The following is a 26987-nucleotide window of genomic DNA, read 5'->3' as shown; positions in this document are numbered from 1 at the left end:
GCATACATGGGATGGTCAGAGATTGCATACATCATGGAATGGTCAGAGATTGCATACATCATGGGATGGTCAGAGTGAGATTGCATACATGGCACACAGGCAGGACTGGTACAATACTATACAGCACAGCTTGCTTGCCTCACCTTCCACAGACATGTTAACCGGGATGGTCAGAGATTGCATACATGGCACCCGGGATGGTCAGAGATTGCATACATGGGTGGTCAGAGATTGCATACATCATGGGATGGTCAGAGATTGCATACATGGGTGGTCAGAGATTGCATACATGGGTGGTCAGAGATTGCATACATGGGTGGTCAGAGATTGCATACATCATGGGATGGTCAGAGATTGCATACACCATGGGATGGTCAGATATTGCATACATGGGTGGTCAGAGATTGCATACATCATGGGATGGTCAGAGATTTCATACATGGGTGGTCAGAGATTGCATACATGGGTGGTCAGAGATTGCATACATCATGGGATGGTCAGAGATTGCATACATGGGTGGTCAGAGATTGCATACATGGGTGGTCAGAGATTGCATACATGGGTGGTCAGAGATTGCATACATCATGGGATGGTCAGAGATTGCATACATCATGGGATGGTCAGAGATTGCATACATCATGGGATGGTCAGAGATTGCATACATCATGGGATGGTCAGAGATTGCATACATGGGTGGTCAGAGATTGCATACATGGGTGGTCAGAGATTGCATACATGGGTGGTCAGAGATTGCATACATGGGTGGTCAGAGATTGCATACATCATGGGATGGTCAGAGATTGCATACACCATGGGATGGTCAGATATTGCATACATGGGTGGTCAGAGATTGCATACATCATGGGATGGTCAGAGATTTCATACATGGGTGGTCAGAGATTGCATACATGGGTGGTCAGAGATTGCATACAACATGGGTGGTCAGAGATTGCATACATAGGTGGTCAGAGATTACATACATGGGTGGTCAGAGATTGCATACACCATGGGATGGTTAGAGATTGCATACATCATGGGATGGTCAGAGATTGCATACATATGTGGTCAGAGATTGCATACATGGGTGGTCAGAGATTGCATACATGGGATGGTCAGAGATTGCATACATCATGGGATGGTCAGAGATTGCATACATCATGGGATGGTCAGAGATTGCATACATGGGTGGTCAGAGATTGCATACATGGGTGGTCAGAGATTGCATACATCATGGGATGGTCAGAGATTGCATACATCATGGGATGGTCAGATATTGCATACATGGGTGGTCAGAGATTGCATACATCATGGGATGGTCAGAGATTGCATACATCATGGGATGGTCAGAGATTGCATACATCATGGGATGGTTAGAGATTGCATACATGGGTGGTCAGAGATTGCATACATGGGTGGTCAGAGATTGCATATATGGGATGGTCAGAGATTGCATACATAATGGGATGGTCAGAGATTGCATACATCATGGGATGGTCAGAGATTGCATACATGGGTGGTCAGAGATTGCATACATGGGATGGTCAGAGATTGCATACATCATGGGATGGTCAGAGATTGCATACATCATGGGATGGTCAGAGATTGCATACATGGGTGGTCAGAGATTGCATACATGGGATGGTCAGAGGTTGCATACATCATGGGATGGTCAGAGATTGCATACATCATGGGATGGTCAGAGATTGCATACATCATGGGATGGTCAGAGATTGCGCACATCATGGGATGGTCAGAGATTGCATACATGGGTGATCAGAGATTGCATACATGGGTGGTCAGAGATTGCATACATGGGATGGTCAGAGATTGCATACATGGGTGGTCAGAGATTGCATACATGGGTGGTCAGAGATTGCATACATGGGATGGTCAGAGATTGCATACATCATGGGATGGTCAGAGATTGCATACATCATGGGATGGTCAGAGATTGCATACATCATGGGATGGTCAGAGATTGCATACATGGGTGGTCAGATATTGCATACATGGGTGGTCAGAGATTGCATACATGGGATAATCAGAGATTGCATACATCATGGCATGGTCAGAGATTGCATACATCATGGGATGGTCAGAGATTGCATACATCATGGGATGGTCAGAGATTGCATACATGGGTGGTCAGAGATTGCATACATAGGTGGTCAGAGATTGCATACATGGGTGGTCAGAGATTGCATACATCATGGGATGGTCAGAGATTGCATACACCATGGGATGGTTAGAGATTGCATACATCATGGGATGGTCAGAGATTGCATACATGGGTGGTCTGAGATTGCATACATGGGTGGTCAGAGATTGCATACATGGGATGGTCAGAGATTGCATACATCATGGGATGGTCAGAGATTGCATACATCATGGGATGGTCAGAGTAAGATTGCATACATGGCACACAGGCAGGACTGGTACAATACTATACAGCACAGCTTGCTTGCCTCACCTTCCACAGACATGTTAACCGGGATGGTCAGAGATTGCATACATGGCACCCGGGATGGTCAGAGATTGCATACATGGGTGGTCAGAGATTGCATACATCATGGGATGGTCAGAGATTGCATACATGGGTGGTCAGAGATTGCATACATGGGTGGTCAGAGATTGCATATATGGGTGGTCAGAGATTGCATACATCATGGGATGGTCAGAGATTGCATACACCATGGGATGGTAAGATATTGCATACATGGGTGGTCAGAGATTGCATACATCATGGGATGGTCAGAGATTGCATACATGGGTGGTCAGAGATTGCATACATGGGTGGTCAGAGATTGCATACATCATGGGATGGTCAGAGATTGCATACATGGGTGGTCAGAGATTGCATACATGGGTGGTCAGAGATTGCATACATAGGTGGTCAGAGATTACATACATGGGTGGTCAGAGATTGCATACACCATGGGATGGTTAGAGATTGCATACATCATGGGATGGTCAGAGATTGCATACATATGTGGTCAGAGATTGCATACATGGGTGGTCAGAGATTGCATACATCATGGGATGGTCAGAGATTGCATACATCATGGGATGGTCAGAGTGAGATTGCATACATGGCACACAGGCAGGACTGGTAAAATACTATACAGCACAGCTTGCTTGCCTCACCTTCCACAGACATGTTAACCGGGATGGTCAGAGATTGCATACATGGCACCCGGGATGGTCAGAGATTGCATACATGGCACCCGGGATGGTCAGAGATTGCATACATGGGTGGTCAGAGATTGCATACATGGTTGGTCAGAGATTGCATACATTAGGGGATGGTCAGAGATTGCATACATGGGTGGTCAGAGATTGCATACATCATGGGATGGTGAGAGATTGCATACACCATGGGATGGTCAGATATTGCATACATGGGTGGTCAGAGATTGCATACATCATGGGATGGTCAGAGATTGCATACATCATGGGATGGTCAGAGATTGCATACATGGGTGGTCAGAGATTGCATACATGGGTGGTCAGAGATTGCATACATGGGATGGTCAGAGATTGCATACATCATGGGCTGGTCAGAGATTGCATACATCATGGGATGGTCAGAGATTGCATATATGGGTGGTCAGAGATTGCATACATGGGTGGTCAGAGATTGCATACATGGGTGGTCAGATATTGCATACATTGGTGGTCAGAGATTGCATACATCATGGGATGGTCAGAGATTGCAAACATCATGGGATGGTCAGTGATTGCATACATCATTGGATAGTTTGAGTGAGATTGCATACATGGCACACAGGCAGGACTGGTACAATACTATACAGCACAGCTTGCTTGCCTTACCTTCCACAGAAGAAGGAAAGCAAAATCTTTATTCTCTGACTGTGCTGTACACCACTGCCAATTGTGCTCCTCCTGAGTTTTCTGCTGGCCTTGGCCCCTCCCCCTGGTCTCACTCGGCTCTAGGCTCCTCCCCGGGCTCCCTCTCTTCCTACACGCTCTGTATTCTGCTGAAATGGAGGCGTTCCTGACCCTCTGAGCCACAGCCCAGGTGGGAGGGATTGTTTTTTTTCATGCTCTAGTGATCGTCGCCTCGAAGGCTGAAGAGAGGGGAGGGGCGGTCTCAAAGTGTTTTAGAGTCCCGCTCTGTGCTGCAGCTGGCAGAGGAGGAGGAGCGCAGCAGGCAGATCATCGGAGATACGAGAGGGTGAATTAAACAACTCCCGGCCGCGGCCGGGGCTGTGCTGCACCGCCTCCTGTCAGTATAGTAAGCTGGGTTGGGTAGGGGTGCGAGCAGGGCGGCCATTGCAGCAAAAGCAACTATTAGAAAACCCCTGGCTTTGGCCCCCCCCCTGGCGCCCTCAGGCGGCCGCCTTGGCTGCCTTATGGCTGGCGCCGGCCCTGGCCATTGGAACACCACAATGGAAGGTCCCAGGCAGGAAATATTTCTCGCAAAAGGGCATTCCAGAGCTGTATGGCCATGTTAAGCGGCAAGTGAATATATCTCTGGCACACAGTGTTGGTGCCAAGATACATCCGACCACAGACACATGGTCTAGCAAACACGGGCAGGGAAGGTATATCACTTTTACTGCCCACTGGGTAAACCTTCTGACGGCCGTTAAGCATGTAACCCGTGGCATCCGTGTAGCTTTAGTTGTACCGCCATGGATTGCAAGCAGGCCTGCCTCTTCTTCTCCTCCTCCTCCATCCTCCCTCTCCTCCTCGGCTGACTCCTCCTTTTCCGCTGCTACCGTCTCTTCTCCTGCGCCGCCCAAGATCCCTAGAACCTGTTCCACATGGCAGGTGAGACGTTGCCATGCTGTGCTGTGTCTGTTTTGCATGGAACCCAAGAGCCACACTGGTCCTGCACTCCTTTCAGCTTTGCGTTCACAGGCAGATCAGTGGCTGACACCGCTCAATTTGACAGTTGGTAAAGTGGTGTGCGACAACGGTGCCAATCTGCTGAGCGCGCTGAAACAGGGCAAAATAACACACGTGCCATGCATGGCACACGCCCTGAACTTGGTGGTGCAGCGATTTATTGGCGAATACCCTGGGGTCCAGGACGTCTTGCGGCAGGCCAGGAAAATCTCGGGCCATTTCAAAAGATCTTACACAGCCATGGCTCGCCTTGCTGAGATTCAGCGGCGACACAACCTGCCCCTCAGGCGTCTTATTTGTGACTGCCCGACGCGATGGAACTCAACATTGCATATGCTCGATAGGCTGCTCCAGCAGAATTGTGCAGTTAACGTCTACCTGTTCGAACTCTGCGGCAGGACAGGTTCTGGGGAGCTTGGGTTTTTTTCACCTCTTCACCTCAGTCACGGCCAGGGCGCCATAAGTGACATCATACCTTACGCCTTCTTTCTGGAGCGTGCATTGCGTCATGTCATTGATCAAGCCGTCAAGGAGCAGGAGCAGGAAGATCAGGAAGTCGCAATGTTGGATGAATTCCCAGGGGGTGCTACTCCATCTGAGACAAATCAACAGCATGCGTCTGAAGAGGAGTCAGAGGAGGAGGATGGTGCTGGGGGGGATGAGGAGAAGCAAGAAGAGCATGCTTTAAACCTTTCTGGGATCCCTGGTGTTATCCGTGCATGGGGGGAGGAGAACGAGGACGACATTATCCTGGATGATGAGCTGGAAGCAGGCCACTATACCGCTTCCAGTTTAGTGGGAATGGGGGCCTACATGCTGCAGTGTTTTAAGGGGGACCCCCGTATAAAAAGCATAAAGGCCAAGGACCAGTACTGGGTGGCAACGTACTTAGACCCCCGATACAAACACAAAATGGTGGAAATGTTACCACAATCACAGAGGGCGGTCAGAATGCAGCACTTCCAGCCAAGTCACAGGGGTGAATGTAAAACAAGACAATTTATTGTATCATCTTACATGTAGATAAAAGAAGATCAGCATATGTGATGTCCAAAGGAGGTCTCCACAGTGAAGCCAGATGGTAAGTAGCAGGCTGTGACCGTGTCAAGGTGACGGTTATGTGTTGAAGGACTTCATGATCCAGGCACTGTGCTTAAGCCTGCGGATAGCAAAGGCTCCCTGGATGGGCAGCCTCACTAACGCCGCTGGTGGCCGGAAACTGGAAGTGGCCGGAAACCGGAACCGTAAGTGACACAATAGTGACCTGTCGGCTCCTCCACAGAGACCGACAGGGATTAGAATGCTAAACAGAACGTGGAGGGTGGGCCGCAACGTAGTTTCGGAGGACCTCCTCCTTCATCAGGCAGGCCCGCCCCTCCACCAAAATTGCACTTAAATAGAAAACATAACAAAGGGACTAATTGAATGATTAGATCGGTCCAGCCACAATTAAAATCGGTCTGTATGTGTATTGAAAAGTGACAGACCAGCAAGGAAAACTAGGAATAAGGGGGAATGAGTAAAGTGGGACCCTCATTGTGGGCTATTAGAAGGCGCCATGGACCAAAAGGCAGGATCATGGCACCTCCTATTTAAACTAAATTTATGTATTTAAAAAATGAAGATGGGAATGGGAAAATTTTATTATATTAAACCACCATTAAGGAGGAACCCCCCACCTATGCATCACTAATCTAAAAGCTTCTTATCGCATGTCATGGGACCTTACCCTGTAGTGGTATCCCAGCAAAGGTGCATATGATACGTGCATGTAGTGCTGTGAATATAAAGTACCACAATGTCATAATGTCTATAATAATAATAATATTTAAGAATTCATAAATTAATAAAAATAAAAATATATATGTATAGTTTTTATACTCTGTAGTAAGTGATACATCAATTAAGAATTAATTATTAAGATTAAGATAAATCAGTGTCTATTGAATCTGGATGTAAAATGGCCATTCTATGGCTGATCAGAGCTTGAAAAATGATAAGAAATTGAAATAAAAAATAAATAAATAAAATATGGTGAGGTCAAGTTTATAACTCAGTACCACCACGCCCATAAGCAGATGGAAAGCATCATCAGGCGCCACTGGGGGATCCTAATGCAGGATCCCAAGTTGGCTCCTGTTTTACCGAAGCACCCTCGAGTTATCTACAGGAGACTGAGGAGCGTCAAAAACATAGTAGCCCCCAGTAGGATCACCAGGCCTAAGATCTCTCCACAGCCCCTCACCACTTTTTGCTATCTAGTGGGCATGTACCAGTGCAAGAAAATACTTTTGTGTCACTATTGTGTCACACTATTGTGTCACTTCCGGTTTCCGGCCACTTCCGGTTTCCGGACACCAAGCGGCGTTAGCGAGGCTGCCCATCCAGGGAGCCTTTGCTATCTGCAGGCTTCAGCACAGTGCCTGGATTGTGAGCTCCTTCAACACATAACCGTCACCTGGACCTCACAGCCCGCTACTTACCATCTGGCTTCACTGTGGAGACCCCCTTTGGACATCACATATGCTGATCTTGCTTTATCTACATGTAAGTTGATACAATAAATTGTCTTGTTTTACATTCACCCCTGTGACTTGGCGCCCTTGTCTTCCTTTGTATTAGTACCTTCAGCCACAGAATACTACGTTCTTAGCTGTCAGATAAATGCATGTGGGCTAGCTTTTGGGGCCAGGAATGGCCGACACTTACTTCTTTATCCTGTGAATGACAAATTTTTCAGACTGGAAATTAAAAACAATGGGTCTGTAAAGGTTCCGCCAAATTGTGGAATGGATGCGGACCCATTTTACAGATGTGTGAATGGACCCTATATGTATTAGACAATGTATTTACCGGCTGCTGTCAGTTCTGGCTGATTTATGAAAAAAAAAGATATATTGTTTGCTGTAAAAAATAAAAATAAAAATTTAGGTAAACTTTTTCAATTGCAATACTTCTGTTATGACATTGTCCATGTACTGGGACTATTTGTGCACAGCTAGTACGTCTTTTGTGGCTGCAAATATGACCTAAAGGTTTTTAAAGTTCGCCTCCCATTAAAGTCAATGGGGCCCGCCGCGAACTCGCGGTTCACGGACTTTTGAGAAAATTTGCGGCTGGCGTTCGCGAACCGCCCCGGCCGATGTTCGTCCATCCCTAGTGGAGAGAGATTGAACAGGGCTCTGTTCAGTGCTACTAGAAAGTTAATGTGATTTAGTGTACTATTGTGATTCTATTGTGAGTGTAGCGTGTCAGTTTAGTGTGAATCCAGCTATAGTGCAGTTTGAGTGTAGTGGGACTGTTCATTTTTACTTTAGTGTCATTTTATTTTGTCTGGGCAGGTTTCCTGCAGTATATTTCAGTGTGCTACTGCACGTTTACCACAGTATATTGCAGTGAAATATTACAGTTTTAATGCAATATATTGCAGTGTCTTAGTGCACGAATAACACAATATATTTCAGTGCATTATTACAGGTTTACCGTATTGTATTGCAGTGCATTAGTGCACGTTTAACGCAGTATACTGCAGCGCAATACTGCCCCTTTAACGCAGTATATTTCAGTGCATTATTGCAGGTTTACCGCAGTATATTGCAGTGCGTTAGTGCACGTTTAACACAGTATTTTTCAGTGCATCATTGCATGTTTAACGCAGTATATTTCCAGGCAGTATATTTCAGTGTATTAGTGCATTTTTACTTCAGTATATTGCAGAACGTCAGTGCAGTTTTACTGCAGTATGTTGTAGTGTGCTAGTGAAGTGTGTCTGTGTAGTTAATACTCAATTTAAAGTGCACCGAGCGCCACTTTCTATTGATTAAAGAGCATCCACATACACATTTCCCCATTTTTATTACATTTTGTTAATGACACCCCCCCCCCCCCCCCGCATCATGTCTGTGAGGCCAACAATGAGAGACAGATGTTCCCATGGCACTGTGAGAGGGCCAGCAGCATCTTTATCCACAGTGTAAACAAAAAATAAACTGCGCTACTGAAAACTAATAATGGGTATTGTGCAATACACCAATCTCAGTGTATTAAAGAGAACATGTGAATATACCTAAAAAATATATATAACAAATGCCAAGTAAACGTCACATAAAATATTAATGTATGAAATTGTGTGAAGTATAGTGACCACTGAAAATCACAAACATGTAAATATTGTGAATAAACCTAAAATAATAAATATACCAGGTGACCAGTGAAACACAAATTGTATATATGTGTACTCCTCGCGACCACTAAGGATCGCAAACACATAAATGCTGTGAATGAACAAATAAGAAAATAATGGTCCATAAATAACTAAAGTCCCAAAATCAAATATCCAGAGGTAGGAAGTAAGTGAAGTGAATGAAGATGAATCCAATCTGATATCACCACAGTGCTCCCACACAAGTGACATGCATGTCTCCTTACCAAAATCTGGTAAAAAAAAAAGAGCCTCTAAGGATGGTTCCTCACACAGCCACTCTCTAGGAATCCTTGCTTCAGCGAACCCCCATGTATGGCCAGAAGTGGATAAGTGGTACCAGTTAAATCCACAAGATTGAGCTCCAATGCACCATATAAAGAAAAGAGTGGGCTCGATAGTGTGATAACGTACACCATTTATTAAATACAATTTAAAATAACACTCACATGATACTGATAAAAACATGCGAAACAAAGTAGCTGGCCGGCTCTCGTATAGCCCGTCCTCAGGGCAGCTAGATTCCTAGAGAGTGGCTGTGTGAGGAACCATCCTTAGAGGCTCTTTTTATACCAGATTCTGGTTAGGAGACATGCATGTCACTTGTGTGGGAGCACTGTGGTGATATCAGATTGTATTCATCTTCATCTTCATCTTCTTCCACTTCACTTACTTCCTACCTCTGGATATTTGATTTTGGGACTTTATTTATTTATGGACCATTATTTTCTTATTTGTTCATTCACAGCATTTATGTGTTTGCGATCCTTAGTGGTCACAAGGAGTACACATATATATAATTTGTGTTTCACTGGTCACCTGGTATATTTATTATTTTAGATTTATTCACAATATTTACATGTTTGTTATTTTCAGTGGTCACTATACTTCACACAATTTCATTCAATAATATTTTTGTGCCGTTTACTTGGCATTTGTTATATATACTTTTTTAGGTATATTCACATGTTCTCTTTAATACATTGATATTGGTGTATTGCACAATACCCATTATTGGTTTTCAGTAGCGCAGCTTATTTTTTGTTTACATATATGCTTGGTGTTGTCTCACTGTAAAGCTGCTGCTTTTTCATTTCCGATTTAGCACGGCTATACATTTTTTACTCGTTATCTTTATCCACAGGCAAAGGTTAACGTGGTCTGTCCTCAGGCAGGGCATCATTTCTTCTGTTTAGTGATTTTGCCCATGCTATCTAGCCACAGCATGCAGGGGAGGTGGTGGACTGGCTTACTAAACCATCCTCATCCTTCATCTCCCAAGCAGAGACTGGTGCGCAGTCCACCGCAGCTGCCAAAGTGGCTTATTCTGCCTACTTGTCCGCCACCAACACCCAAAGCCCAATTTTACCACCACTGTTTGACCGGGGCATATCATTTCAATTTTTGACAGCAACGCCAATTCTTGCTTTCATTTAGAGTACCTCTATAGCAGTGATGGCGAACCTTGGCACCCCAGATATTTTAGAACTACATTTCCCATGATGCTCAACTACACTACAGAGTGCATTAGCATTATGGGAAATGTAGTTCCAAAACATCTGGGGTGCCAAGGTTCGCCATCACTGCTCAATAGGGTTACGGTGTGAAGGCACCACCAACACCCAAAGCCCAATTTTTCCGCACCGGTTACTACTATCCAGAGTCTGCGAAAGAGACCTCAGAATTTATCCAAAAAATCTGTAATCTTGTTCCCAGTGCACAATTTTGGCCCCATACAGACTGGCTCCCCAAGCCATTGTTTACAAAATAAAGAAATCTTGCAGGGAAAATGTTGTTTCTTGGCTTTATAAATGTCATTATTTCTGCAGCAGGTTCTATACATGGTACAGATTTGCCACTTTACTGGTAGACTAAGTGGACCTCCCAGCACTATATTTAAAGAAATTTATTTATTGGTATTTCTTATTTTTATGGTTTCACTTTAAGTATCAGTAAATTACTGCTCATTAATTATTTTTTTTACAAATCTTTTACAATGATACATGTCCCCCAGGGCAGTACCCGGACATCCATTCCATTTTTATGCCCAATTACTTGCATATAAGCCTTCAAAATCACCACTTTTGATTATTCCAGTTCTGGTCCTATAGACTTCAATAGAGTTCGTTATTCGGTTCCAAGCATTTGCAATGTTCGAAAGTTCTGCCGCAAACCAAATTAGGGGTCGATTCGGCCCATGTCTATTCTTTACTATCTAATAGGGACGGCCTTGCGGTTTGCCCGTCGGTCGGTTCGCGGCGAACTTTGCTCGTTCGCAGTCCGCTGATTTTGAGAACATATGGCGTTGTTCGCAGTGGCCATATTAGTTTACATTGGGGAGAACTTTGACCCATGACACAGCCATCAGGTGGAACAGGACAGCCAATTGAGACATTTCAGCACATGGACATACCCCCTACCTTATAAATAGACCTGACCTGGCAGCCATTTCACGTTCTGCTTTTTGTCAGTGTAGGGAGAGATTTGCTGTGTGCACCAGGGACAGATTGGCAGTGACACAAATCGCTCTGTTAAGGTCCATCAAAGTCCTTTTAAGGGCTGGTATTTGGTATAGGTGTACTGTCTCGTTTGTCAGTGTAGGGAGAGGTTTGCTGTGTGCACCAGGGACAGATTGTCAGTTACACAAATCGCTCTGTTAAGGTCCACAAAAGTCCTTTGAAGGGCTGGTATTTGGTATAGGTGTACTATTCTTTGGTGTGCAGTGCACTATATAGGGGTGTAATACACTTATAATATACTTTATAATATAGAAAGCATATTATAGTGGATTGGTATTCTGCACTGTGCAGCATTGTGACTGGTGTGGTAAGCGTTTCTGCAGCAATACTACAACTACAAACAGTGACAAAACCACTTTTAAAAAAGTATTATAACTGGTGTGATAGACCAGTGGCCCCCCTAAACGACAGATTGAAGCGGGGTGTTATCTGAGTATACTTTTATAAGTGTGAAGGTATTGGTCTCCGCACTAAGGAATATATAGTGGATGTGTGAGTAGGCTGCAGCCTCCCAAAAATATAGCCAAAGGCTATATCAGAAATGTAAAAATAGAGGTAAGGGAATGGCGCTGTCTACTAAAAATTGATTAATGTGAATGGTGATGTAAAAACAAAAAAAAATGTGTACAATGGATATAAATACACAAAAATAAATAATAAAAAGCAATGGATAAAATACAATGGGCTAAAATATGTGGTAAAAATAAAGTGCAATACAAATAATTAGTAAAATGAATACGGACCCCACAAGACCCCGGCCATCCTCTTTAGGAGCCCCTGTGTACCCCAGAACCCTACAGGGATCTTCCGGTATATCCATTACTTAGGATCATCAGAGGGAACCAGGATCCATTTGAGGGACCATCATCCTCATTATAATACCTGCTCTATACCCCTGTGTGGGGTGGGTATTTCTGGTGAGTTGGCTACCTACCTTAGGGGTCACCGAGCACCTCACCTTACCACCCACCACGGGGTAACCTCCAGTGTATATATTTTAGATGAAGATTTGTGTCACTTTATCCACTTGTGGACTTTTTATGCCACTGGATTGATATCCTGTCACTAAGGCACCTTATTAAATATTATTTATTTTTATATTTTTTATTTCACTAAATAGGAAGAGGAGAGGAGTTCAGAGGGAGAGACGGACCAGCAATAGGGAGAAGAAGCAGGCGGAGGTTACATTGCACAGGAGGGACAAAGCAGACTGCTAATGTATCAGGAGCGAGCCATCAACCATGTACGGTCACATCTGGCGCTCCCAGGACGCCGACACATGGCTCCGCAGTTTGGGCTTTTTTTAATGTGTCCGCTGCTGACAATAGTTTTGCCATCTGCAGCCTTTGCAGTAGGCCGGAGCCAAAGTGTGAAATTTCAGAAGGTGCGTTTGATTACATCAAAGGACTCATCAGACTTGGTTGAGTGGCTCACTCAGCCTTCATCTTCTGCACCCTCCTCATCCTCTCTATCTGCACCGTCTTCACTCTCTGCTGTGTGCACCCCCAAAGACACCACCACAAACACCACCTACCCTCCGCTTGAGTCACTGGAATTATTTTCCGAACCATCACAAGACATTTGCGATGCGCAGCCATTCTTGGCATTGGATCACGAAGAGGAGGTAGCAACAGCCGCCACTCAGCAGTCTGATGACAGTACCCAGATCAGCCCAAGGAGGTTGGTCCCCGCTGTTGCTACCTACTCAGAGATCTCGAATGTTAGTGGTGGGGAAGGTGACGTGAATGATGACGTGTCTATGGACGTCACGTGGGTGGCCACTATAGAGGAAGAGGAGGGGAGTTCAGATGGAGAGACGGACCAGCAGATAGGGAGGAGAGGAAGGTAGAACTTGCATTGCACAGGAGGGACAAAGTAGACTGCTAATGTATCAGGAGCGAGCCATCAACCATGTACGGTCACATCTGGCGCTCCCAGGACGCCGGCACATGGCTCCGCAGTGTGGGCTTTTTCTAAAGTCGCCGTAAGCCCAACACTCACCTAGGGATGACCGCCTTAAGAAGGCACCTGGACTCCCATCACCGAGCCCAGTGGGAGCAACACCATCAGAACCCACAAAGCCACACTCCAGGCTCTCACCGTCCAGCCTTTTCTCCTTCTCCTCTCTCTTCACAATTACCCTCCACTACACCTTCCATCATGCCGTCCTCACGTTGTTCTGGAAAAAGGCAGGCTTTCGTGGCCCAAATGTTGGAGCGTAAAAAAATGTTGATGCCGGATAACCCTCTTGCCCAATGTTTGACTGCTGGCTTGTCGGAACTGATAGCCCGCCAATTACTGCCATATCAACTGGTGGACTCGGAGGCCTTTCGGAAATTTGTGGCCATTGGAACACCACAATGGAAGGTCCCAGGCAGGAAATATTTCTCGCAGAAGGGCATTCCAGAGCTGTATGGCCATGTTCAGAGGCAATTGAATGTATCTCTGGCACACAGTGTCGGTGCCAAGATACATCTGGCCACAGACACATGGTCTAGCATGGGCAGGGAAAGTATATAACTTTTACTGCCCACTGGGTGAACCTTCTGACGACCGTCAAACATGTAACCCGTGGCACCCGTGTAGATGTGGTTGTACCGCCACGGATTGAATGCAGGCCTGCCTCTTCTTCTCCTCCTCCTCCTACTCCATCCTCCCTCTCCTCCTCGGCTGACTCCTCCTATTCCGCTGCTACCGTCTCTTCCGCTGTGCCGCCCAAGATCCCCAAAACCTATTCCCCATGCCAGGTGAGACGTTGCCATGCTGTGCTGCGTCTGTTGTGCCTGGAAGCCAAGAGCCACACTGGTCCTGCACTCCTTTCAGCTTTGAGTTCACAAGCAGATCAGTGGCTGACACCGCTGAATTTGACAGTTGGTAAAGTGGTGTGCGACAACAGTGCCAATCTGCTGAGCGCGCTGAAACAGGGCAAAATTACACACGTGCCATACATGGCACACGTCCTGAACTTGGTCGTGCAGCGATTCTTTGCCAAATACCCTGGGGTCCAGGAAAATCTCGGGCCATTTCAGAAGATCTTACACAGCCATGGCTCGCCTTGCTGACATTCATAGGCAACACAACCTGCCCGTCAGGCGTCTTATTTGTGACTGCCCGACGCGATGGAACTCAACCTTGTATATGCTTGATAGGCTGCTCCAGCAGAAATGTGCAGTTAATGACTACCTGTACGAACTCTGCGGCAGGACATGTTCTGGGGAGCTTGGGTTTTTTTCAGCTAGCCAGTGGCTGCTCATGCGCGACGCATCCAGACTTCTGCGGCTATTTGATGAGATCACCAAACTGGTCAGTCACGGCCAGGCGCCATCAGTGACATCGTACCTTACGTCTTCTTTCTGGAGTGTGCATTGCATCGTGTCATTGATCAAGCCTTCGAGGAGCAGGAGCAGGAAGATGAGGAAGTCGCAATGTTGGATGAATTCCCAGGGGGTGCTACTCCATCTGAGACAAATCAACAACAGGAGTCTGAAGAGGAGTCAGAGGAGGATGGTGCCAGAGAGGATGAGGAAGAGCAAGAAGAGCATGCTTTAAACCTTTCAGGGATCTCTGGTGTTGTCCATGGATGGGGGGAATGGGGGAAGGAGAACGAGGACGACATTATCCTGGATGATGAGCCACTACCTGGATGATGAGCCAGGCCACTACACCGCTTCCAGTTTAATGCGAATGGGGGCCTTCATGCTCCAGTGTTTTAAGGGGGACCCCGTATAAAAAGCATATAGGGCAAGGACCAGTACTGGGTGGTAACATACTTTGACCCCCGGTACAAACAAAAAATGGTGGAAATGTTACCACCATCAAAGAGGGAGTTCAGAATGCAGCACTTCCAGGCCTTGCTTCAAGAAATGCTGCATTCTGCTTTCGCGTGCGCTGGCAGAGGAATTTCTACTCACAGTTGTGGGTAGCAATCCAACAGCGCATGCAAGAAGAGGGCGGTTTGAACATGTGTTGTTCACTTCAGATATGAAATCATTCTTTCCGCCGACCTATCGACAGCTGTACTCCGGATCCAGCATCAGGGAATGCCTAGATCAACAGGTGTCCGACTACATCGGGTTAATGGCTGTTGTGGATGTCTGAGGAGTGATGAACCCCTGGACTACTGGGTGGTCAGGCTTTACCTCTGGCCAGAGCTTGCACAATTTGCAATGGAACTGTTGGCTTGCCCCCCGTCCAGTGTCCTGTCTGAAAAGGACGTTCAGCGCAGCAGGGGGGATCGTGACCGATAAGCGCACTCGCCTAGCTCATGACAGTGTTGACTACCTCACATTTATAAAATTTAATGAGGCATGGATCTCTGAGGAATTCAACACATGTGACCAGTAGACCATGTTTGATTACAATTCCTCATGACAGGCCACAAATATCTGACGGACTGCCATCCACCCACAACAATTCATGGTCCTTGTCTTCAGTAAATACAATGGCATAAAAGGCATTTCATGTCCATTGAATGCCTAATTTTTGGGGCCTTTCATGGCCGACAATTATTTTTTCTGTCAATGCCTAATGTACCTCCAGCCACAGAATACAACATTCTTAGCTGTCAACTAAACGCACGTGGGCTAATTTTTGGGGCCTGTACTGGCCGACACTTACTTCTATATCCTGTGAATGCCTAATGTACCTTCAGCCACAGAATACAACGTTCTCAGTTGTCAGATAAAAACATGTGGGCTAATTTTTGGGGCCTGTACTGGCCGACACTTACTTCTGTATCCTGTGAATGCCTAATGTACCTTCAGCCACAGAATACAACATTCTTAGCGGTCAGGTAAACCCATGTGGGCTAATTTTTGGGGCCTGGAATGGCCGACAATTACTACTGTATCCTGTGAATGCCTAATGTACCTTCAGCCACAGAATACAACGTTCTTAGCTGTCAGATAAACGCATGAGGGCTAATTTTTTGGGCCTGTACTGGCCGACAGTTATTTCTGTATCCTGTGAATGCCTAATGTACCTTCAGCCACAGAATACAACGTTCTTAGCTGTCAGGTAAACCCATGCGGGCTAATTTCTGGGGCCTGTACTGGCCAACACTTACTTCTGTATCCTATGAATGCCAAATGTACCTTCAGCCACAGAATACAACGTTACTAGCTGTCAGGTAAACCCATGTGGGCTAATTTTTGGGGCCTGTACTGGCCGACACTTACTTCTGTATCCTGTGAATGCCTAATGTACCTTCAGCCACAGAATAAAACGTTCTTAGCTGTCAGGTAAACGCATGTGGGCTAATTTTTGGGGCCTGGAATGGGCGATACTTACTTCTGTATCCTGTGAATGCCTAATGTACCTTCAGCCACAGAATACAACGTTCTTTGCTGTCAGGTGAACGCCTGTTGGCTAATTTTTGGGGCCTGTACTGGCCGACACTTACTTCTTTATCTTGTGAATGCCTCATTTTTCAGACTGGAATTGAAAATCAATGGGTCTGTAAACATTCCGCAAAATTGTGGAAGGGATGCGGACCCATTTTACAGACGTGTGAATGGACCCTATATGCATTTGACATGTATTTACCGACTGCTGTCAATTCTGGCTGATTTAGGAATAAAAAAATAAATTTTTTTGCTGTAAAAAAAAAAAAAAAAAAAGAAATTTAGGGCAACTTTTCCAATAGCAATACTTCTGTAATGACAATGTCCATGTGGTGGGACTATTTGTGCACAGCTAGTAAGTAATTTGTGGCTGCAAATATGACCTAAAGGTTTTTAAAGTTCGCCTCCCATTAAAGTCAATGGGGCCCGCCGTGAACTTGCGGTTGGCGAACATTTAAGAAAGATTGCGGCTAACGTTCGCGAACCGCCCCGGCTGATGTTCGTCCATCACTACTGTCTAATACAGTATACACATTTAAAAATGTAAAGTGATTGTAAAGATACAACCTTTTTTAAATAAGAAACATGCCATACTTACCTGCTCTGTGCAGTGGTTTTGCACACATCATCCCTAATCCTTCTCTTCTGGGGTCCCCTGCTAGCACCCCTGGTTCATCCTCTTTTCTGAGTGCCCCCATAGCAAGCTACTTGCTCTGGGGGCTCTCATGCGAGTTTGATACTGAGGCCAGATGTGTGCAACTATTGACACACACACAGCTTGGCTCAGACCCACCCCCTGCTCCCTCATCACTGGATTTGATTGACAGCAGCAGGAGCGAAAGGCTCCCACTGCTGTCTCCATGTCCAGTGAGGAGAGAGGGAGCAGTGCTGCTGCTTTTGGGTAAAGTACTTGATCGAGATCAAGCTTGGGTTAGTATTTGAAGGGGATGGGGTGAGAGGGAGCTGATCACAGAAGGTTTTTTAATTTAAAGTATCTGTAAAGGGTGAAGGTTTTTTAGCGTAATGCATTCTGTGCATGAGACATATAAAATAATACCCTAATATGCACCACTGTTATCTTGAAACAACAGCTACTGGCTCGGAATAATCCAACAAAGATCTCCCCCCAAAGTCAACATTTACCCCCTCTTATCCATTCACGAGTAGAAAAAAAATCCCTGCAAAGCCCCCTTTTTTTTTTCACTCCACTCAATCCATCATGTGTCCCTTGCAGATGCCTCTTCTGCTGGTGAAGACTCATGTTGCAGCACTGTAGTCTGGGCCCACCAATGATCAGTCTTGTCAGCACCCCTCATATCATTACCATGCTGTAGCTGGAGTCTCCAGGACTGATGGACAATGGGAAGTGTCCACGCTGCTACCCGGTGATGTAGACACCTCACAGTCACAGTTATTAGTAAAAGTTATTGTAATTATGCAATCAATAAAAAAAATTCAGCGTATAAATCCTGATTAGAAGCAGCAAAGCACTTCCAACCATGTAACTGGAACTCTCAGTGTGCTGGGTCTAAGAACAGGAATAGCTGCTTCATGATACTTCCACTAATATAGTTGCTATGTTCCAGTCTCACAGCACTGTGTAATGGAAGAAAAAGGGGGCAAAGAGGTGAAAGAGCAGCCGATGCCTGCCACCTGCAAGTGTTTTATAATATACAACTAACACGTCTCACACTGTTTGATGGATAAGGTTGACTAAGTTGACTTTAAGATGAAGTCATAACCTACATTTTGCAATTTTCTTTCATGAAGGGTGATTGCTGCTAAAATGAAAATAGAACGTCCTGATTCAAAGATTTCAAGAGCAAAAGCGATTCTTCATAATAGAGATTCAGGCAATGAGCGCAATCCAAAAAGGTATGTGAGAAGAGAAAGGAATGCGTGACTCTTAAATTGCATTTAAATCTTACATTTGTGTGGTAATTGCAAAGCATTCATTACAAATAGCTCCAGGCACATAAAGAGACTCAGCAGTAGGTAAAAAACAGTCCAAGGTTTTATCAATGATTTAAAGTAAGTTGATCCTAGCTAAAGTAGCACATTGTCTCAATGCTCTATAGATGTAGCCCTCTCCACTAAGCTGGCTGCTAGGAGGAGAGAGGACATCTGCCTAAGGTGAGGAATTCAAGAAACAAAGGCGGGAAGCCTGCAGTGTGTTCCAGGGTGGTAGCTTTGCCTATACCTAAAAAGGCAGTTTCTACATCTGTGCACAACTATGTGAAACAGAAACAATTAATTCCCAGCTCAATTCACTAACCAGTTTGCTAACCAATTGAATTAACCTGTCCAACAGTATGGATTAAAAACAGGGGTTTAGTTAGCACACATTTGCAAATGCATGTGTAAGCTGCAGGGCCACTTCACGGCACCCTGTATTACCTGCAGTTCTAACTCCTGAAATCTATGAGATTCTCCACAGTGGAAGCACATGCACTCTAATGAATAGATAGGGGGCAGGTGAGCCTGGAGGGAGTCCAACCCTCCTTAAAGGTACTTGGGGGCACAGTGGACTTCCAGCTCATAGCACATTGGCAGCAAAGGCATCCAGTGTGTCCATTCACCAGTAGACATCAACAACAAACAGTTATTTGTTTGCTGTGCACAACTATATCTGATAAAAATAAAATATGAAATAATAACTCTGTATCTTCAAATAAACATTATTTTTTTTTTCTCTATGCTTAAAGGTGAGTCTCATGGATACATCCATGTCATGAATTTGAATCATTCCTATACATTTCTCCATAGACCACAGTCTCAGCTTGGTCTATTTTTCAGCAAAAAAAATCAACAACTTACAAGTAAAAATATTATTACCCAGAAAAAATCTTCTCAGACCTTGCTTTTCAAAAATCCACCTCTATATTCAATTATTTGAAGGAAAATAAATCCTAAATTTTGTATGTTGCCAAATATAATTGAGAATTCCAAAACGCTGTTTGCAATAAAGTCTGGTAATTCATTTACTTCAGTATAACTAAGGGCAAACTAAAGGCAAAAATTGTTTTTTTTTTCATTGGATAGAGTTGAGAAGGATTAGACTTCTATCTGTTTTTATTGCTGTCTGTGCCCCCCGTTAGGGAGATTCTCCTTTTCCATTTGTCCTGATTACCGTTATGATTGTGAAAGTAAAAGAAAACCCCAAATTTTGGGTTGTCCCCAGAAAAGTAATAGAGGGGAAATCGTCCACTGGGGACACTAGTTCTGGTGACCTGGGGGTCCCCAGGGAATCCCTTATTTGCAGGAATTTCCTCTCACTTTCTGTTTTAGCTATGAGACAGGAAGTGAAGAGAAATCTTTGCAATGGGACACAGATGGCGAAAAAAAAATCTGACGGGTTATAATCCTCACTTCCTGAAAAAAAAAAAAAAAAACGGTTTGGCCTATAGTAATATTTTAGCTTTTGTTTATTACTACAGTGTAGACCCTATCTTAATAATGTATAAAGCCAAACTGCTTACTTGGATTAAATTCTTTAAATACACATAAAATCTATAAGTTTATATTAAACCTGTAAGAGAGAAACATGACAATATCCTTGATGACCCCCTTTTTGAAATATTAGATGCCTAGCAATTACACTATGTTTTCCCATTGGCTTTAAAAAACAAGTTCACTGTCCAAAAAAAGAAAAAAAAAATCACCACTCCAATTTCCCTAGGCGCCATAGCTTAATCACCTTATTTAACCTAGACACTCCATACATGTATCCTAACAATGATAGGACTTGTCCCATTAACAGTCCACTTGATTCAACCTCTCAGTCCTGTGTGGTTGTGATTAGTGCCCATGACTCATAGATTGCATGGCTTATTGTGTTGGAATGATTGCTTGATACATGTCAGCAATGGTTAAACTATACCACAGATTTAATAGCACATCAATGTTATCCACTGATTTTCATCTTTTTTTTTAAAATGTTTGACAATAAACATTTTGTTGTATAGAAAAGAGATACAATTTTGTTGTATAGAAAAGAGATACAATTTTGTTGTATAGAAAAGAGATCAGAAGGCATGACATTTGATTTATCATCACAGCAGCACCTATATGATTTTCTTCTCTTTTCTCCTTTCAACCAGTATACCTCTGATAAAAAAAGCTGGAGAGCGAATGCACAGAGATGGACTGAGTTCACTAAACTACACAATCATCAGTATTACAAAGCATAGACTTTATACTAAAGCAACGGTTGACATTGGGTGGCCAGAGGAATCCATCAACTAGAAGAATGTGATCTTTACAGCATATACTAAGGATGCATTGTTGTATTGCACCTAGGTCAAGTTGAAAAAAAAGAAAGTAAAATTCAGTGAACACAGTACACTTATTGATAACCTGCATTGAGTATTTTATAGAAACAAAAAGTCATAGAATCAGGACCAAGAGAAATCATTACCAGCACAAGAAATGTTATAATGCATTCTAATAGTTTCTAAAGAATCAAAAGTTATGTTAAAACTAGAGAGTAATTGATAGTACAGCAGCATGCCCGAGGCACCCTTGAGGCTTTAATTCAATTTATATATAAGTGGGCAGGCTCCCACATTTCCTCTTTCCATCCATCTTTCCTCAGGAATCTTGCCAGAAGGATAGTGCCATGCTCTACGTTGTTGAACATAAAGGGTAGGTAAGTATTTATTCTATATTTTCTCCTCATAGGAGCTGTACATTTTCTTACTTTAAACTTACAGGGGAAACGGGGTCCTGATCTAATAAGGGAAACTGTCATTGTAAACCATAGTCAACTATCATGGGAAGTATGTGATAGTTGCCTGTCTCTCTCTGGCTTTCTAAGTTACGGACGTTGAACATGCAGCAAAATGACAATTAGACGATTTTAAATTTTTGTACTTTCCAGGTCATTGACACAAAAAGTACTGGAGCAAAAGAATCGTAATGGCATGGCAAGCCATCAACTTCTGCGGGACTCATGTGCTGTCAGAATAAATGGATTAGCACTGCAGCCAATTGGCTGCATCTACTAATTTAACAAAAATTTTCCAACATTCCTGTTCAATCAGTAGATTGACTTCCCTGTGGGAATAGCCATAGATGGATCAGAATTTGTCCAGTCCTTGCTCAACTGGTCAGTTTTCCATCCATCTGTGGCCAGCCTAAATGTATGTATAGACACCTATTGGTGCCTGCTACTAGGTCATGTTATGATTATTTTCCTGAAAATCTTTCAAACAGACTATTCACGCAAATGAGAAGTTGTAATCGAATAAAACGTCCTTTATTCTTCAAACATGAGACAATAGCCCAGGATTGGCTACAGTTGACATGTTTCTTTTAATTGTAACCCATTTTATTGGATTATGGATGTTTTACGGATAAAACTGACATTTTATTGGATTACAACTGTGGTGTGCGACCAGTTTTCTTCTAATTTCTATGAACAAATACAAATCTGCTGTGCTAGGTAAAGGATAAAATCAAACATGATGCCTACAATGGGGATGGTGAGAGCACTAGGAAGAAAGGCGTCCTAAGCACAGAGTGGAGGTAGGGTGGTTCTGCATTTCCTTGTTACCTCATCTTTCTAATAAATGGCTATTTATTAAACAATTAGAGCCTGCAGCTGATTTGCTTCACCAGCAACAATTAGCAGGGTTGGCACTATAACCCAATGGTAAAGACTCCTTGCTGGCCTGTGCCATTCATCAAACACAGAAAAGGGGATTTTAAGGAGGTGAACAATGTCCTCTGATGAAATAACCTAACTTTGTATGTTGCTGTTGTTAATTCCTGTGGGGTTTCTCTTTAAGAATACAAATTTATGAAGCCTTTGTGGAGACATTTGAGAAACCTGGAGAGGGAGTATTGATACTGGAGATATGAGGGTCTAAACTGGAGGGTAAGAGGCAGTATGAACGGGTGTTGGTGGTGTTCTCTTCACGCTCATGATATGTAGCTGAACTATAGTATCATTACCTCCTCTGAACATCTTACATTGACTTCTGTGGATATAGACTTTTTATAATTTTTAGACATTATATTTTAGCTCTGCACTTTTACTCTTTTTCTTCTCATTTCTATGTCACTGCGGCAGAGAGCCGCGGTCAGCACCAGTGAGTAAATTATTACATACCACACCTAAGCGGTATCTTGTTTTTTAGTTTAGACTTTTCAGGATGCAGTAATTAAAGAAATGGTGCAGTATGTATAAAACTAAAATCTCTATGACTTGTAAAAACAATGTACTACTGTTATGATCTGTTGATACAAATAGACCCCTGTGGGGAAGCAGAAAGTTCTGATATTTAACTAATAAGCCTGAGTGACTTAATTTAATATACAGTATAATGCAAAACATAACAAAAGACATGGGGAAAACTAACACATGGGGGATTTGTATTGAAGCTTTAAGGAAAAAATTGTGGGAAGCAAACCTTTTTCTAGTGTAAGTTTAGAAGCATCAGAGTATAAATTGCAGTTTGTTAAAAGTAACCCCATAGGAATTTTGCCGCCTTAAAAGGAAAAATTATCTGGTAGACGTGAAGAAAAAGTTTGTGCAATACATTAAAGGCAATTATATATTGATGTTGTTGTTATTGATGTTGTTGTGCTCATTAAAAGGCAGATTTAGTAGAAATGATTTCATGAGCTGATAAGTTAGGCCAGTAGACTTTGTGCCAATTTTAGGTTTATGGTTAAATATTGTTTAAATATTTTCTAGGATGTCATAATTTAAAAACAGGAAATCAGATTGGTGATAGATTACTTCAAGTTTTTTTTCATTTATTGAACATAAATGCACCAAGTACAAAACATGCTAGAATAGGTGGTTACAGAGCATGCCAACATAATTTCCATGGTATAAAGCAAAAGAGGGAATACAGTAAAAACATAAGTGTGACCCAAACCACTCATTTAAGAAAAAACACTCTAGCATGTACTTGGTCAAAGTATAACATAGACAACATTTGAACAAAAGAACTGAAGTGAACAGTGTAAAGACGGTGCTACCCAATAGTAGTAGCTCCCCCTGGGCACCATGATGGACAATCCCATCCCTCCCTTCTGGTGATGTAGATGAGCGTTTTAAAGTGATTAAGCTCACCAACAGCATGTTGAATTTGCAGACCGGGAGATTTATTCACTTATTCAAATAAATAGAATAATTTATTGAGAACAGATAGTTATGATGAATACTGTTAAAAAAGCCATATAAAAAAGGGCAGTGTTTACAAATGGTGAAAAAAATATGAGATGGCTGTGTGGAAACTTGTTAAAAAATGTGTTATGAAGGAGTATTACCAGGTCATTCTTTATTAACTAAAATATGATGACAGAATAATTAGATTTGTGGAACAAAAACCTGTCCAAAAGATTGGGGCCATTTTTGGTCATCTTGAATCCTCATGAAATAGTAAAAGGAAAGACCATAACATTTTTGCTGTGTAAGCTGAATGTAGCTCAGGATGAGTGCATTACTTAGACCAAAAAAGACATGAAAACTATTTTACACTGTCTTTATGGCAACTGCTGTAATGTGAAATATGACTATAAAGGGACCAGTAGAAGTGTGCATTTGAGGATCCAATCGCATGAAGTATATGTCGGCAATGTCATTAGCTAAGAATGAGTGAATGTATCTGGGTTTGGTTCATGGGGCATTCATGAACCCGTTGCAAAGTCTAAAAATAGCAAACTTAAGACCAAACCCCATAGAAGTCTATGAGGGGGTGACTCTTGATAATTGATTCTAGTCCATTTCAAGGCTAATATACAATGGCGTATCTAGCATATCTTACACCTGAGGTGGATAATTTTGTTAACACCCTCCCCCACATCAAGAATGATGCATTATTATGTATGTAGGGGATACTGAACTTAGATATCAATCTAGCTGATATGCAGAAGATCAAAGACATCATCCCCTTCATAGTTACTAAAATGTAAAAATAGTTTGCAGGGATGCTGTAAAAGTATCAAAGAGAAAAATGCAGATGAACACCTGGAAGCATGGCCAATAAAGTTGGTCTCACTTTAGGATGTATGGCTGAATTAAGCCAAAGTGTTGGTGTCATTGACAGAAATAGTAACCCCAAGCACTGGTCTCAATAATAACCTCCAGCTCTGGTGTATTTGACTGCAACACTCCCCCTTCATTGGTGGTCAATTGTAGTATTGTTAAGCCCCCAGTACTGGTAATTAGTGGCAGGCTATCAAAATAACCCCGTTTCCCCATTATTGTTGGCCACTTGAGGCATGCTAAATATATAAATAGACATCGTCCAGTTTCAATTTACTACCTTGAATTACAGTGCTCCACATTGTCTCCATGAACACTGTCTTGAGGCTCTTCAGGCTCACATCCTGTCCCCCTTTTGGAAGACAAGAGTATGTGTCACTCCTGGTCACTGACTTTTGCCACAGTTTTTTGAAAGTGAGGAACATACTGGAAGTGAGGTGGTTAAAACATAGAGCTTAGTAATGGAGGAGACTCCAGCTTCTGTCCTGGCTCTTTCTTAATGCGTTGAGTTGCCAGCAGGTGCTTTTTTGATGTGTACTGGAGAATGATGTGGTGTTTGCCCATGGAGGCTTCTCTCCCAGGACTCCCCCTGAATCCTGCAGCCTTTCGAGCATTTGTTGTACTGCACAATGTGGACAGAGCATTTGGGCAATCTGTGGACCCTTTCTGCTGCTGCACATACTCAGAGAAGGGAACATGCAGAGTGCATGACATGGCTGCATGCGGTGACTGCTGTCAATGGACAGAGCTTAAAGCCTAAGTTCACCTTTTGCAGAAAATATTCTATGTTCTCAAAGGGTCCAGGTAGGTATTAAAAAAAAAACTATGTAGCTAAAGTGAAAGACATAGGTCTTGTGGCCCTCCCTAAAGTTGGCTTTAATGCCCAAGAGGCGGTGCTGCTACATAATTGGCTCTCTCAGCAGTCCCATAATTTGGACCCCTTCCCGCTGGCTCCACATCAGATTCCCTGACCAAGACTGATGATGACATCTTGGACAATGTGCTGGGAGCATGTAGTCAGCGAGCTTTTAAAACACAACCCCATGGCGCTATGGATGCACATGTGCAGCAGTTTTGTGTTAAAGCTCACCTTTTTTTGCCGTAGCATATATTCATCAAGCAATTGGCAAGAAGTTAAACAGTATGTACAGGGTTCCTGGTTAGGTACAGTAAGAGCACCATCTCACTTGCATGAAGTGGCATGCAATACCTCCTTCCAGGTGAGAGTAAGGAGAGAAATGTCTCTAATGGGTTAAAAAGGTTATTTTGGAAGCTTGGACTGAACTTAGGATGTTCGAGTGTTTGTCTAAATGCCGGACTTTCAGACTGTTCATCCGTAGCCAAGCATCATATATGGTAGTGGTATTTCTACCACTACTATATATGACAGCTTCCTCTCTGTTAGTGGTTGCTATGGTGGGGAATCTCCAGCCATGTAAGCAAAGGGGAGAGGATAGCGCTGCATCACTGACCAAATATTACCACATAGACTATGGATATTACTTAGTTGTGGAGATTGCGTGTTGACCAAGCAGAACATTCTCTTATTATGAAGGAAGATATTACTAACTTGCCTGGCAAAGATGAAAAGTTTAATGAGAATGCATCAGTTGGCTTTGCATAAACAGTTCAATGCTTATGGCAGATAAAAACTCCTATTGTTTATGGAGACTCCCTGCATTTGGCACATTATGCATATTTGCATGCAGCCACCTTCACCCATTCAAAGGGTCCTGGGGCTCTAAAATACGCCCAATTGTTGCGGTATTAAACCCAAAACTAAAAATGTTATACATTGCAAATTACCAATCCTTAAATGTGATGGCTGCATTCGTTTTCTCTTTTTTTTTTTTTTTTTTTTTTCCTTCTGATTTCACCTGATGATCTGACCAGTAATACATCACCTGTATTAAAGTGCCCCTACTCTGGATGAAGGAGCACAGGGGTACAGCAGCACTATCAAACTGGGGAGAGGAGAGTGTTGGATGTACTAGCAGATTTAGATACACTAATAAACTGAAGCCTAACTTCAGCTCACACTTTATAATCAGTTG

General features: G+C 43.3%; 1 protein-coding gene across 1 annotated transcript in view; it reads left to right on the top strand.

The window, feature by feature from the left end:
• LOC309553041 (beta-1,4-galactosyltransferase 1-like) overlaps window positions 1-21498 on the top strand; it is a 212855-nt gene extending 191357 nt beyond the window's left edge. Inside the window, exons 6-7 of the mRNA XM_082253940.1 lie at window positions 18705-18809; window positions 21035-21498. Of these exons, the coding sequence (XP_082110066.1) occupies window positions 18705-18809; window positions 21035-21179 (250 nt within the window). The 3' untranslated portion in view covers window positions 21180-21498. The remainder of the gene's footprint in view (window positions 1-18704; window positions 18810-21034) is intronic.
• Window positions 21499-26987: the final 5489 nt, after the last annotated feature.

The sequence above is a fragment of the Pelophylax lessonae genome (genome assembly GCF_965119305.1).
Source record: "Pelophylax lessonae genome assembly, chromosome: 1".
Taxonomy (NCBI): Eukaryota; Metazoa; Chordata; class Amphibia; order Anura; family Ranidae; genus Pelophylax; species Pelophylax lessonae.
This window is presented reverse-complemented; position numbering and strand designations above follow the sequence as displayed.